At 40.2% G+C, this 15,742-nt stretch overlaps 1 protein-coding gene across 1 annotated transcript in view; it reads left to right on the top strand.

Annotated features, from left to right (window-relative positions):
* Nucleotides 1-15,742, top strand: part of LOC130267183 (A disintegrin and metalloproteinase with thrombospondin motifs 2-like) — a 761,535-nt gene that overhangs the window by 301,646 nt on the left and 444,147 nt on the right. Inside the window, 1 exon segment of the mRNA XM_056516542.1 lies at nt 10,641-10,724. Coding sequence (XP_056372517.1) covers nt 10,641-10,724 — 84 coding nt within the window.

Raw genomic sequence — 15,742 nt, 5'->3', positions numbered from 1 at the left:
GAACGCAGGGATCCCTGTAGTGCGCAGGCGCAACCGGAAGTCTCTAGTGTCCGCGATAGTGACATGTCACATGATCGCTATGTGCGGTCACATGACCTGTCAACACAAGATCGCTGGAGGCACACACCATGAGCAGGCGCAGCCAGAAATCTATAGCGCAGCTGCATAGACAGCATGTCACGTGACCGCTAAGTGTAGTCACATGATAGGGTCTCAGCCGAAAAAATAACTTTATTGATAACAGACAGTAGTCGCAAGCGCAGAAACCGATATATATTGTGAATTTTATTATTATATATGCTTTTTATTGCACATGTTGTCCACATATCCATATATTTGCACTCTTTGCACTTTATTCATGTTTATTATATATGCATATGTGTGTATGTTCACATATACACGAGTTATACACTCTACGTTATGATTTACACTCAATTATTCACATTTGCCTTTTTGCACACTATTCATGTATACTATTTTTATACATGCTTATATTTCCACACACATATTAGCTGCGTATTCACATAATTAATTATACATCCTCTAATTATTGATTTTGCTCCTTTTCCATTTTTCTCCCCTTTTAAAAAAAAAAAATCTTTTTCATTTTAATTTGTATGTATCAATTACACCCCTTTATGCCTTTTCTGAGTCATGAATTTGGTTACTAATGCATCTATTTATCTCATACATTTATATGTACTATAATACACAATTTGCACATACGATAGGGTTCTATTGTTCCTTATCTGCTATTGAGTTAATCATATGTTTTCTTTCATTATTTATATATATATATATATATATATATATATATATATATAATATATTTTTATACTATTTATTTAATTTATTTATTATTAATTATTATTTATAATTTTTTAATAATTTGATTGTTTAATATTATTTTATTCTAATTATTGTTTTCAGGTATTTTTATTGTTTTATTTTATTTAATTTTCTTTTATTTATCTTGCTTAATTTTCTTAGGTTGTCGGCCATTATATATTATATATGTATGCTGTAATTATTTATTCACCTATCACTTGTCACTTTTAGTCACCTCCACTTATTCACTAGTTTGTTTGGTTGCTCACTTGGTGGTTTGCTGTATTGTTGGTGTAAGGTTTCTGCGCTTGCAACTACTGTCTGTTATCAATAAAGTTATTTTTTCGGCTGAGACCCTATCATGTGACTACACTTAGCGGTCACGTGACATGCTGTCTATGCAGCCGCGCTGGATATTTCTGGCTGCGCCTGCTCATGGTGTGTGCCTCCAGCGATCTTGTGTTGACAGGTCATGTGACCGCACATAGCGATCATGTGACATGTGACATGTCACTATCGCGGACGCACTAGAGACTTCCGGTTGCGCCTGCGCACTACAGGGATCCCTGCGTTCCACGCTGGAGAGCACGCCACTGAGGTATGTGCTCTCAGGTACAATAGGAAGTGAGGTGTTAGAGGTAGCACCTGTTTGTTAACTATAGGCTATGCTACAATTGGTGTATATAGATGCCGATCATAATATTGAGGATCCCATTGGTTAGGGCAGGATATAAAGGTTACAGACTCTCTCAGGTTAGTCACGCTCCCTGAAGAAGCAGCATATTAGCGAAACGATCGTTGGGGTTCAGGTGTAGGTATGGTTTGGCACCCTTTATTGTATCCTTTTGGCAGGTATTACTCTTGTATCCTACCAGCTACTGTGGCATTTACTCCTTATACTTGTATATTTTGATGTATTTGGGTTCTACCATTGTCCTATATCTTTGTATGTCCATTAGTGCCTATCCATTTTTGTTTTAATTTTAATATCTATTTTTTATTACTAAATTGTATTAAAAACATGCGAGTGTAAAAAAATTAAGATTTTGAATTTTCTCCTTCACTTTGCTGCTATTCCTGTGAAACACCTAAAGGGTTAACATACTTTCTGAATGTCATATTGAATACTTTGGTGGGTGCAGTTTTTATAATGGGGTCATTTATGGGGTATTTCTTATATGAAGACCCCTCAAATCCACTTCAAAACTGAACTGGTCCCTGAAAAATTCAGATTTTGAACATTTTGTGAAAAATTGCTGCTGAACTTTGAAGCCCTCTGAGGTCTTCCAAAAGTAAAAACATGTAAACTTTTTGATGCAAATATAAAGTAGACATATTGTATATGTGAATCAATATATAATTTATTTGGAAGAGAGTTTCAAAATTAGAAAGGCAAAATTTTCATTAAATTTTGGGATTTTTCACCAAGAAAGAATGCAAGTGTCAAAAATTTACCACTGTGGTAAATAAGAATCTCGGAATCAGAATAATCGGTAAAAAGCATCCTGGAGTTATAAATGCATAAAGTGACAGTGGTCAGAATTGCAAAAATGGGCTCAGTCCTTAAAGGACAACTGCAGTGGTACACATTTATATATGCCCGTGCCCGGGCCTAAAAAATAAACAAAATAAACTTATACATACCTTCCTACGTGCCCTTGTTGGTCCGGCACAGGCCTCAAGGTCCGGCAGTGCTGACGTCATTCCACTTCCTGGGGACAGGGACGCCGCAGAGCCGTCGGCGTATCACCAGCAGTAGCAATGTCCCGCCCCAGCCTGTGATAGGCTGAGCCAACTGTCATGTAAGGAGCTCTGGCCGGCTTCTTACATGACATTGGGCTCAGCCTATCACAGGCTGGGGCGGGACATTGCTACGGCCGGTGATACGCCAAAGGCTCTGCGGCGTCCCCGTCCCCAGGAAGTGGAATGATGTCAGCACTGCTGGACCGTGAGGCCTGTGCCGGACCAACGGGGGCTCGTAGGAAGGTATGTATAAGTTTATTTTATTTATTTTTGAGGCCCGGGCACGGGCATATATAAATGTGTACCACTGCAGTTGTCCTTTAAGGTGAAAAAGGGCTCAGTCCTTAAGGGGTTAATACTGGCAGGCATCTACCAACAACCGCTTTATTTTGGTATGAATAGGCATAAAAATGGGCGAACTGTAATAGTTAGCATGTCACCATAACTGAGCCTTAAAGCGGTACTCCACCCCTAGACATCTTATCCCCTAGCCAAAGGATAGGGGATAAGATGTCTGATCGCGGGGGTCCCGCTGCTGGGCACCCCCGCAATATAGCATGTGGCACCAACCTGTTTCTGCTCCGGAAGCGCTGGAGGGTTTGGGTCCCGACCACGGGAACGGAAGATTGTGACGTCACGACTCCGCTCCCGTGTGACGTCACACCCCTCCCCCTCATTGCAAGTCTATGGGAGGGGGCCGTCACATGGGGCGGAGTCGTGACGTCACGATCTTCCGTTCCCGTGGTCGGGACCCAGACCCTCAAGCGCTTCCGGAGCAGAAACAGGTTGGTGCCGCATGCTATATTGCGAGGGTGCCCAGCGGCGGGACCTCCGCGATCAGACATCTTATCCCCTATCCTTTGGATAGGGCATAACATGTCTAGGGGTGGAGTACCCCTTTAAAAACACTTTAACACTGTTCGGAGCGTATTCAAGTAGTTAGACAAGGGCTTAGAGCTGTTAAATGTTTTTTAAATGTGTTTAGGGACTTAGTTCATTGCCGGTTCGAACCGAACTTTTCAAAACTTTGCTCAACTCTAATGTTGATATATCACACATTTAGTGTTGATTTACTTTTTTATATGTCTCCTCTAGAATTTTCACAAGGTCGATTGCTGGTTTTCTTGATTTGATTGATTTGATTTTAACATGATATCAAGCAAAGAGCCAAGTAGAATTTTAAGGTGGGCCTTAACCCCCTGAGGATGCAGGGTTTTTGCATTTTCGTTTTTTCCTCATCACCTTCTAAAAATTCTAACGCTTTCTATTTTGCACCTACAGACCCTTATGAGGGCTTATTTTTTGTGCCACTAATTTTACTTTGACATCAATTATTTCACCTCAAAATTTACAGTGAAAACAGAAAAAGGTATTTGTGGGGCAAAATTGGAAAAAAAATGCCATTTTGTAACTTTTGGGGGCTTACTATTCTATGCAGTGCACTTTTTGGTAAAAATGACACCATATCTTTATTCTGTAGGTCCATACGGTTACAAAGATACCTCATTTATATAGGTTTTATTTTACTACTTTTAAAAAACAACTACATGCATCAAAATTATCATTTTCTGACCCCCATAACTTTTTTCTTATTTTTCCATATACAGGGATGTGTGAGGGCTCATTTTTTGTGCCGTGATCTGAAGTTTTTATCTGTACCATTCTTATTTTGATGGGACTTTTTGATCGCTTTTTATACATACATTTTTTTTTTTAGGGTATACAAAGTGACCAAAAATATGCAATTTTGGTCTTTGGTAATTTTTTATGTGTATGCCATTGACCGTGCGGTTTAATTAACATTATATTTTTACAGTTCGGGCATTTACGCATGTGGCAATATCACGTTTATTTTTATTTACATATTTATTTATTTTTTTTATTGGGAAAAGGGGGGTGATTCAAACTTTTATTAGGGAAGGGGTTAAATCACATTTATTAACAATTTTTTAACACTTTTTTTTTTTGCAGTGTTATAGCCCCCAATGTTATAGCACCCATATAGCATTGAACAGTGTTATCGGTGCTCTGCTGCTCCAGCCTGGATCTCAGGCATTGAGCAGCAGAGCGACGATCGGACGGCGGTAAGCAACGTAAGAAGCCTCCTGCTGTCCTCTCAGCTATTCGGGATGCCGCAACTCCACCCCGGCGGTCCTGGACAGCCCACTGAGCTAACACGCAACAGTTTTTTCCCATCTTAGACGCTGCAATCAACTTTAATCGCGGCATCTAAAGGGTTAATACCGGACATCAGCCCGATCGGCGATGTCCGGTATTATCCGTGGGTCCTGGTTGCTGATAGCAACCGGGAGCCAGCGCAGGATGTAAATATACGTCCTGTGTCATTAAAGGGGTATAACCCCATAATTGTTTTTTTTATTTAGCTGGGCATTTTGTAAAAATACAAAAGACAAAAAACATTTATACTTGCCTACAACAGTGCACTGCAGCTCCTGTTCCAGGGTCTTCGCTCCCCTGCTGCTTGTCCCTTCTCCTGCTTCCAAGACAAGGTGTAGGATCCGGGTCAGCCAAAACTAATAGCCGCCACAGCAGTGTCCAGTCTTGGTCAGCAATTGGTTTAGGTCTTGCTCCAGCTTCTTGTCTTAAATTCAGGGAGAAGAGACGAGCAATATTGGACCAGAAGTCCATGGAAAAAAGCTTTAGGAGACCTGCATAGGCAAGTTGTACTGCATGTGCTGCATACACACTCGGCTCTGCTGCATACACACAATCACACACTTAGCTCTGCTACATACACACAATCACACACTTAGCTCTGCTACATACACACAATCACACACTTGGCTCTGCTGCATACACACAATCACACACTCGGCTCTGCTGCATACACACAATCACACACTCAGCTCTGCTGCATACACACAATCACACACTGAGCTCTGCTGCATATACACAGTCACACACTCCACTCTGCTGCATACACATGATCACACATATACATAGACCTTACAGCCATACCTCCTTTTCCTTCCCTGCACATACAGGGGTGTTCTTAGCTGTAAGGTGACCATGGTTACAGTCTACACAGGTGCAATCTCCTGCTCTCATCAAGAACAGCAGAGTTTGAATTTTACACAGCTGGAAGTTTGAACATTCTACCTCCTTGTGAGCTGCCAGGAAGTATTTCTAGATATTTTTGACCGGTGATCAAATTTGATTGCTGTGACCTAATGGGTTAATTCTGGGCATCACCGTGAACTGGGAGGTCCGGTATTAGACAGGGGTCACGGCCTCTCCAAAGTGCCTGGACATTACAGCTATTACTGGAGTGACCCCGATGTAGAGCGAAGTTTTACACGTCCTCCGTGCAGGTGTATTTTTGCGTAATTATTTTGCTACTTGCTCAAACTTTGAGCGCCTATACTAAAAATACACAGTTGATTGAGTTACACTGCATCATTAGCTCTACCATAGACCGTAACTTAGAATTCCAGCTGTGATCGTCTATCAAAAATTAAGCAAAAAAATCACGCAAAAAAGGCAATTGCGCAATGTTTTTAATGCAATAAAGAGCCTGAAAACAATGTGTATATATAATGATAAATCTCCCTCACTTTGTGTAAACTTATTACCCACTGGAATTTTGGTACACATATTTATTGCAAATTAATTGTGAATTACCTTCTCTCATAAGCTCACATGGCTTTTCCAGATGTGTCCGGATCCAAGAAAACATCTTCAAGCTTCTAACTAGGTGGTACCGCACACCTGAATGGCTTTTCCGCCTGAATCTAATGAGCAATAACCTCTGCTGGCGGTGCAACACCGAAGCAGGTACACTGTCCCATATCTGGCTCACCTACTCTAAAATCAAATCCTTCTTGGATGGAGTTCTATCGCCCATCGAAATTATCACCAAACAAAAAGTCCCCTCCTCCTACTCTGGGCGCCTAACCCCTTTTCCGCCCTAAGAAGGCAGACGTAGCCACAGCCATATTGACTGCTGCCAGTTATAGGCTGAGCGCACTGTCATGTAAGGAGCCTGAGCCCAACCTTCTCCCTGCTGCCCTGGCTCCTTACATAACCGAGACTGGACATCGCTGTGGCCGGCTATACGCTGAGCGCAGTATGAGTCACTGAGCCTAGAAACCAGGAAAAAGAACAGCACCGGGACACCGATATCGGTGCAATGGGGGAACGTATGAAGGTTTGAGTTAGTTTTTTTTGTTTGTTTTTGCTGCCCGGGCACAAAGGAAATGGAAAATGTTACGCCACAGTTCTCCATTAATACCCGCTAACTGGCGCTCCACAACTCCCCCCTACGCTCTCTTCATGGATAAATAAGGAAGACCACATTTGTAGAATGGAGAAATTGGTGATCTGGGAGTTGAGGAGACAAGCCGCCTTCCAAAAAATCTGGGCTCCTTGGAAATCATACCCCTCAACTAACTATATTTCAACCCCGGTGGCCCCTTTCTCAGACCTTGTTTGACTTCAGTCTTCCTCTTACCCACACTAGACAGGATTAAAAAGCACATATCTAAACCACCCCTGGGAACTTATCCTGTTATATCTTGTCTTACTCTGTTTTATTTTATGGAGAATTGGTTGCTAGCCTTCATTGTCTAACCTATTAACTATTTACCCATGCTTTCCTTTTTGTGTTTGATTTTCAATTGTTCTGCATTAGGATGTAATATGCCTCCCCCCGTTCCTGGTTTGTAAATAGTTTGGCTCATCCCTCGGTTACCTTTGGTTTGGGATGTACCCAACCACCCTTTCACCATGACCTTCCCTACATTCCAACTTCATCACCCTTTTTTCACCTCCCCCCCCCCCCTGCCTCCTCTCCCCCTACTTCCACCCTTCCTTTTTAATGCTATGTGACTGCGAAAGCTTTGACCTTCTCTTACTAGCATATTATGTACTTACTCTTTGTATATGGGTGGTATTTGATCCAAGCCTTCAAGCCGCCCTACTTTGTTTGTCACTTCATGCATTGTAAGCTGGCCTAGTAAATCTATATGACTAACGTGTTTGGTATTTAAAATGTTAAAAACTCAATAAAAATTAGATTTGAAAAAAAAAATTAACAATTTGATAAACTATAGTAAATTTGGTTGCTGTGGAATCTGTGGAGGGGTAAATATGCATTTTAATGAGTTAAATGGGCACTGTCAAATTCAAAAACTTTTTTTATATGTTGTACATCTTGGCAAAACATTAACCTCTCTAATTTACTTCATAAGAAAATGTTATTTCCTTTTCATAAAAATCATGCCTTATAAAATCATGGCTATGTCCCAGCTGAAGCACAGACATGGCAAAGTCCAGTAAGTGAGGGTGGGCTAGCACTAGCGCTCCTCTGTGCTCTCTCCTGTCTGACAGTAGAGAGCACAGAGGAGAATTATCAGACAGAGAGCACAGAGGAATGCTAGTCCACTGTCGTGGTACTCCCCGTGTACCCCATCAGGCCCTTTGTTCATCTGTGAGCTTCACATTCATACAAAGGCAAGACACACAACACACAGCTCATTCTACCATGGTGGCAGGTTAGCCCAGTACTGTACCAGCTAGGCCTTTTTATTAATATGCACAATAGACTGTCAACCAATGGGATGATGTTTCCATTTACAATACAGCAGAGTAGGAAGTTTAGACAAAACCATTTAGGGACAGGCAGTATAAATGATTCCCTTACTTTCTTGGATAGCAGAGCAATCCAGAACAACACTATTTAGGACAGCCATTGTATGTATAGCTATTCTAATATTTTGGGAGAGAGGGAGACACACAGTACACATAGGCAAAATCATGGCTTATGAATAGCTATAGTAAAATTATATATTAACTTATGTTTAGATGCATACTATATTTTATATTACCATATCATTTTCTTCATCTTTAAATATAATATTACTTTGGACTTTAAGATTTACTTTCCCTAGCTACATTTACCCTTCTTCTGAAATAGCAATATACAACATAGATCTATCAGTCATGTAACGATACAACAATTTGATCAATTATTCATCCCTCTAATCATTCCTGATGTTTATAAACATATTGCTGCATCGTCTTCTACAGTTGTTCAAGTCCATACAATTAGATTGTAACAACTGAAGAATCATTGGCGTTTCCAATGGCTGATGTATATTCTTCATCTATGGCCCAGTTGGATGCATTTTGACGGAATCATCATATCTGGGTGCCTTTACCTCATTTGTTTATGACATACACTCAATAATTAGACTTTATGGAATGGGTAACACATACATACAGAAATTGGATTTCCAAGATTTTAAATCATTATACAATTTCCATTATCTGTACAGTTATCTGTACAGTCAGACAAGGACATACTTATATTGGTCCACCTTAGGCAGTTAGATGAAGTCTACTTATAGTCTCTGAAACAGGTAAGACTGTCATGGAGTGTCAGACAGGTAACTTTTTAATGTTTTACCTAGGTCATAACAGATGCAAGTAATGCAGCTCTGTGCAAACCTTCTTTCTGGATTGTTGAATCCTGAGACCACCCAATGTACGGATATTACTACACACTTGGCTACCTTCGCTTACTGTGCAGGACTGTCTAAGTCACCATAGGGTACAAGTCTGTTGGCACTCACAGTTTCTCACCAACACTCTAAATGTCGTCTTTGTCCTGTACCACGCTTTCTTCTTCCATTGGTCTCTCTCAGCATGCATTGCCGCTTCCTGTAAGAGACCTAACCAGACAGATCCACACTCCCCATCCACCTGTACACTCTGTACCATAACTGTGGTGAGGACAGGAGCACTGCAGCCATGGCAGCCTTCTCCACCATCTGGTCTCCCTTTACTGGGGTTGTTTCCTTCATATAGACTTTGAACACTTGAACACCAGTTTCTAAATTTTTATTGGTTTACCCTCACTTACTGGACTTGTCCATGCCTGTGCATCAGCTTGGACAAAGCCATGATTTTTTAAGCCATGATTTCTATAAAAAGGAAATAACATTTTCTCAAACAGTATATCAGAAAGGTTATTGTTTTGCCAAGATGTTCAACATATAAAAAGTTTTTGTATCTGACAATGCCCAGTTAAATCGATGTGTAAAACTATGAATGTATGGGGAACGCTCAATATCTCCTGAACACTAATTACCTGAGCGAACCAAACAGACACCCATACCTATGGTGTCAACAAAATATGGTACAAGAGAATAGATTTGTCACTCAAAGGTTAATGGAAATCTAGATCATAGTAGTAAAAATATTTTTTTTTATATATGGGCAAATATATGTAAAAATATATATTAAAAAAAGTATACCCTATTGGGTCGCAGGGCTCTTGTGACCCACTACAGGTATGTCAATAGTTAGATTTAGTAAACAATAAAATAAAACAACCATAAAAATATACATAAAACTCATACTAAATTCCTAATAGTTGGCTGTGTGTACCAGATCAAATATATTCTAATGTTTGTAAGGGATCTCTGTAGACTTCCATTCTCTCCAGGTAGCCAATAAGATGAAATCATCATTCTTAGTCTGTACTGTGACCTAAAAAGATGAATATTTGACTGATGACAAGCAATATCCATAGTATATATAAAAAATCTGAACTCTGGTATTTTTATATATATATACTATGGATATTGCTTGGTATTTTTTAAACATCGTTTTGAGTCACAGTACGGACCAAGGACAATTTTATCTTATAGGCTATCTAGATGCACTGTGTAAACAGAAGTCTAAATAGAGATCATTTACAAACATTAGAATATATTTGATCTGTTACACACAACCTACTATAAGGAATTTAGTATGAGTTTTATGTATTTTTTAATGGATGTTTTATTTTGCTGTGTATTAAGTCTAACTAATACCTATGGTGGGTCACAAGGGCTCTGCGACCCACTAGGGTATATCATTTTATGTATCCATATATAACTAAATATTTTTACTATTATGATTTCCATTAACCTTTAAGCGCCAACAACTCTATTCTCGAAGTGTAAAACTGCTCACTGCATTATATAAAGTATACAGTATACTGACAGTGTATATCCCTCTGTAATGTGAATTTAATTATATATATATATATACATTTTTTGTAGGTTAATGAGATCTACCATGATGAGTCTCTGGGTGCCCACATTAATGTTGTCCTAGTGAGGATCATAATGTTAAGCCACAGCAAAGTAAGTATCCTGGTGCCACGTGATCATTTTGCACATATTGCTCCCATGTAAAAAAAACATTTTGCAGATAGCGTACACATTGGATGAGATAATCAAACACTGAATAAAAGTAAATGATCTCTGTGTTACCTATAGCATTCATTTATTTTACCAAAACAGTTAAAAATATGAAAGCAGAGCTCTTGTTGCTGTGGGAGCAAGAATAACTAGAACATTGATCTGAAGCAGCGGGACTGGTAGGTTTCATGAAAGAGCTTGTGACCACCAGAAGCCGGCACTTAGGGGGAGATTTATCAAAATCTGTTCAGAGAAAAAGTTGCCAATAGCAACCAATGAGATCGCTTCTTTAATTAAAAAAAAGCCTGTGAAAAATGAAAGAAGCTATCTGATTGGTTGCTATGGGCAACTCAGCAATTTTTCCTCTGGACAGGTCTTTATTAATCTCCCCTTTTGTCTTCAGTGAAACATGTTATTTCAAAACAATGGCCTTAATTTATTAATCTGCGAGAGAGATAAACTGGAGTAAATTATCCAAAATAACCAATTACAATTCAGCTTTCATTTCTCAACCAGCTCTGGTAGTGAAAGCTGAGCTGTTGCAGTGGGAAAATCACTCCCATTTTTTCCTTTCACTTGATAAATCTGGACCAATGTACAGATCACATATGCAGAGACAGCATGCTAAGGGAGCTGTCCAAAAATTGCTCCTTTCCAAATCAAAAGTATTTGTGACATCCGCCCACCTCTCTGTGTTATATCAGCTAATGGGTTAGGGTTGGACCATACTCCCTAGGTAAGAGAAGAGTTCTGAATTGTAGAAAGCTCCAGCACTGTAGACTTCTAGAGAGTAATAGTCACTAGAACACAGTTTCTATAAAACAGGGAAGTATGAAAACAAACAATATTACAATTTACAGTGCCAATACAACAAGCAATAAGCCAAAGAAAGAAGTTACATTGACCAGGCAGCTCAAAAAAAATGACTGCTTCACTGGAATGTGTCTGATTAGCAGCAGGACTGGACAGTGAGTTAAAGGTCTGCAATGCATGGATACAGTATTACAGGTGTAGATATGAGACTGTAGAGCAATAAGTACCAGACAAGGGCGGGAATGTGGACATTGGACTGGCAGGTGTGGACAATGGACAGGTAAGGGATACAATGTGGAGACAGGGCTTAGATGTGGGCTCAGGACTGTAGAAAAACAAGTAGCAGGCAAATTATCCATAAGACTTTGCAAAAGCAAAGTCCTGAAGCAGGCCAAGTCACAACCAGAAGACAGACTGGAAGATTTATAAAAACCTGTGCAGATAAAAAGTGGAGCAATGATCCAAAGCAGCCAATAAGAGTACTTCATTTTATAGAGGCCTTTAAAAAAAAAAAAATTCTCATTGGTTGCTATGTGCACCTGGTCAACTTTTCCACTGCACAGATTTTGATAAATCTTCCCTAAAAACTCAGAAACATGGTGCCGTGAGGCAGAAACCTCAAAATCTATAAACTTGAAAGAAACCGAACAGGAGTATTACTGTGCTGACACTTAAGCAAAGACTGGTATTTATAGCAGAACCTTATACGCTATAGGAAACAGTTATAATGAACCAGAGCAACAAAGATAGGACAGGTAAACTGTTGCCTTGCTAAAGTTAATGGGGTTTGGCAGAAATAGAGCAGAATAAACTTGCAGAGGCCACAGGGTCAAATGAAATATGATAAGGAGTGGAGAAATAAGCAATTTTTTTTGTGAATTTTGAGTCCATTTTGGGTAGTCTGAGTTGGAATTCCAGCTCAGGCCTGAAAATAAAAAACTGAATGTTATCATTTTATTTCGTATTATCATTTTAGTATTGCTTATTTGTACATATAGGCCATTTATGAAGTTGCTGGAGTGTGATAAAAATAGTCAGAGTTTGTAGTTTAGCTTACCAACTCCACAGCGTTTCCAACCGTACCAAGTGCATACAAAGTAAAAAAAAAAAAAACTCTTGTAAAAAAAACAAAACTCTGCCCTTTCCTCTACTTATTAGTTGATTGTTTTCTCATATGCATAGCTACTGTAACTGTTCATAATCTGAATCATGCATTTACCAAAAAAAAGGAAACCAACGGGTCATGTTCCGCAATGCAGAGGCACTGAATATGGGAGGAGGGAAGGAACTGCCTGTGCACAGACATAAATACTTAGAATCTCCTTCTGAACAGATCATATAAAAGAGTTAGGCTAACATCACTTCTGGTGGCAATACTGCTGTTTTTCCTGCAATTGTGCACAGGTAAAATCTGCTGTTGAACTCAGAACCGGGGAAATCTCCTCCACACTCAGACCTTCACTAAATATTACACACAGTGGCTCAGATTTATCAAACAGTGTGCGAGAAAATAGTGATTTTTCCACAGCAACCAATCACAGCCCTGCTAAAGAGCTGGTAAAGTGAAAGCTGAGCTGTGATTGGTTGCTCTGGGAAAATCACTCAATTTTATCTCTCATACAGTTTGATAGGTCTAGGCCAGTGTGTGTGTGGATATTTTGAATCTATTATTTTAAGCCAAGTAGAAAGCTATGCTGTTTTGCACAGCCTTGTTACTTTAGGGCATAGTTCAGACAAGCGTATTGCATGTTAGTAAATATAACTCGCAGTTAGGCTTTTTTCACACTACCGTTAGTGCCCGGCAGTTTGACGGCCGTCAGGAATGCTGGGCAGAATAGCGCTAAAAAAATTACTGCATGTGCTGTCTTTTCTACCGTTATTCATAACGTCGCCCAGCGGCCCTCATAATAGTAAATGGGAGCTGCCAGGACCCATTCTTGCCTGTTGCTCCCCATCATGAGAACGGCCATTTAAGTCAGAAAAAAAAAGACACTGCCGTTCACAACAGGGAGCAACGGCAGTGGGAAAGGGGCCTTAGATGTACCCTTGATGCGCATGAGTAAGGGGGCGGACCCCCCAAAATGTCACATCTGGACTGGAGTGGCAGTGTTAATAACACCTCTAGCTTAAGCAACTAAAATACTGTTTATAAGAAATATCCTGAAAATAAGATGAAAGAAAAATAAATAGGAATTTCTATCAAGGGTACTTCTAACTTTGAGTTGTATTTACTTATATGCAATACGCTTGTCTGAACTATGCCCTAAAGTAACCAGTCTGTGTAAAACAGCAAAGTTTTCTACATGGCTTAAATGAATGGTATGATACAGAGTCAAGTAGAGCTCTGTCCAAGTAAACATTAAAGGAGATGTCTGGAACAGACTATTCCATCCTGCTCAGGCTGCAAAAAAAGTGAAAACAAACTTTCACTTACCTTCCTACGTTCCCCCGGAGCTCCGCAACAGCTGATCGGTCGGCCAAGCTGTCTACTTCATACTTCCCTTAGCCCAGGATGTCACCCGGGGCTTCAGCCTATCACCGGCCACAGCGATGTCCCGCCTCAGCTGTGATAGGCTGAAGCGCTGTGTGACGTCCCGGGCTAAGGGAAGTAGGAAGTAGACAGCCCGGCCTATCAGCTGTTGGGAGCTCCGGGGGAACGTAGGAGGGTAAGTAAAAGTTTTGCTTTTTTTCTAGCCCGGGCAGGATGGAATAGGAATAGTCCGTACCGGACATCTCCTTTAACTGTGTCCAAGCTGGGGCAATGCTCTAATGAACTTTTGTTCCTATTTTTTTTTCTTTTGGTGTTCCTTTACTGTTGGCTTCTTTTTATGGGGAAGAGCATAGAGTTTCCTACAGTTAAGACTCTGTTTCATGTTCACACTGGGAAAAGATCCAGACGTGTATATTTAATGAAGACCATAACATATAGGGACCCATTCTTTTTAAAAATAATAAATTATATATTTTATATATTTATACTTTATTATTATTATTTTTTTCATATTATAATGTTACATGTGTCAGTTGGGAACTTTCTCAGTGTACACACCAGATGCTGAAGATAAACGTGATATGGGCAGCGCCCAAGTCTTACATGAGTCATGTGCATTATCATAACTCGTGCATGGAAACAGGATTTTAGATTCTTTTTCATGGAACACAATAATATATTCTTTAGAATGCTGAGAAAGACCTTTTTGTCCCTGTACCAATAACAAAAACTGAAACATTCACTCTGTTTTCAGGCTGGATCTGACTACATTACCCAGCTGACAATGCACAATTAGGGTTATATGCTTTTTAACCATGGTAACCCAAACACAGAATCATCTACAAAGGTGTAACGCCCCAACGGGTGTAGACTCGTTGTGCCACCTACCGGTTTGTCTTTGGGCCAAACTTGGGAGCGGATTTTAAGTATTCCCCTGGTTTCTACCCTTTATTCCTCTCCAGGATGCAGAAGCTGACTAGGAGCAACCTTGTAGATAGCAAAGGTGTAGAAAACAAAGTCAGCCAGGTAGAGTCAGAGTACAGAGGTGTGGCCGACTATCCAGGTCATACACAAGAGGGCAACTAAGTACAGGAGGATCAGACACATCAGGAAACAAGCTTAGGTCAGGAAGAAAGCTAACAGGAACCTTCTCTGTAGTGAACTACTATGTTGCAAAGGCTTTAGGGAAGAGGTGGAGCAGAGTTATATAGGCGCTGCTTGGCAGAGATTGGAGGAGGCCTTGAATTATCGACGTGCAAAAATCCTTAAAGAGACGGTACCTGCATGGTCCCTACAGGGTTCGCCAGAAACAGTTTGATTCTACCATAAAATTTGTGAAGCAAAAATACATTTTAAGGGGGAAATTGAAGGAAAAAATGCCATTGCTACTGAAGAAAGGAAAGTGCTCCTGAAACCCGTCTATCTATTGCAATACAGTTATGACTTTTACTCCCACCTCTAATTTCATCAAAACTGACGAGTGTGCTTCACTGCTCTGCACTATATTACGAAGGAGCGTGCACTCCTAACACATGGATGTCAACGCTGGGAAGGAATGCAGAGATCTCACCTCTTCCTCCCACGGCTCACTGGTACGGACAGCCTGCCATCTGCAGTGAGTGGGTACAACCATTAGAGCCAGCTCCAGTCAGCAGGA

Source organism: Hyla sarda, chromosome 4, assembly GCF_029499605.1.
Source record: "Hyla sarda isolate aHylSar1 chromosome 4, aHylSar1.hap1, whole genome shotgun sequence".
Taxonomy (NCBI): domain Eukaryota; kingdom Metazoa; phylum Chordata; class Amphibia; order Anura; family Hylidae; genus Hyla; species Hyla sarda.
The sequence above is the reverse complement of the archived record's forward strand: the minus strand, read 5'-3'. Positions and strand labels throughout refer to the sequence as shown.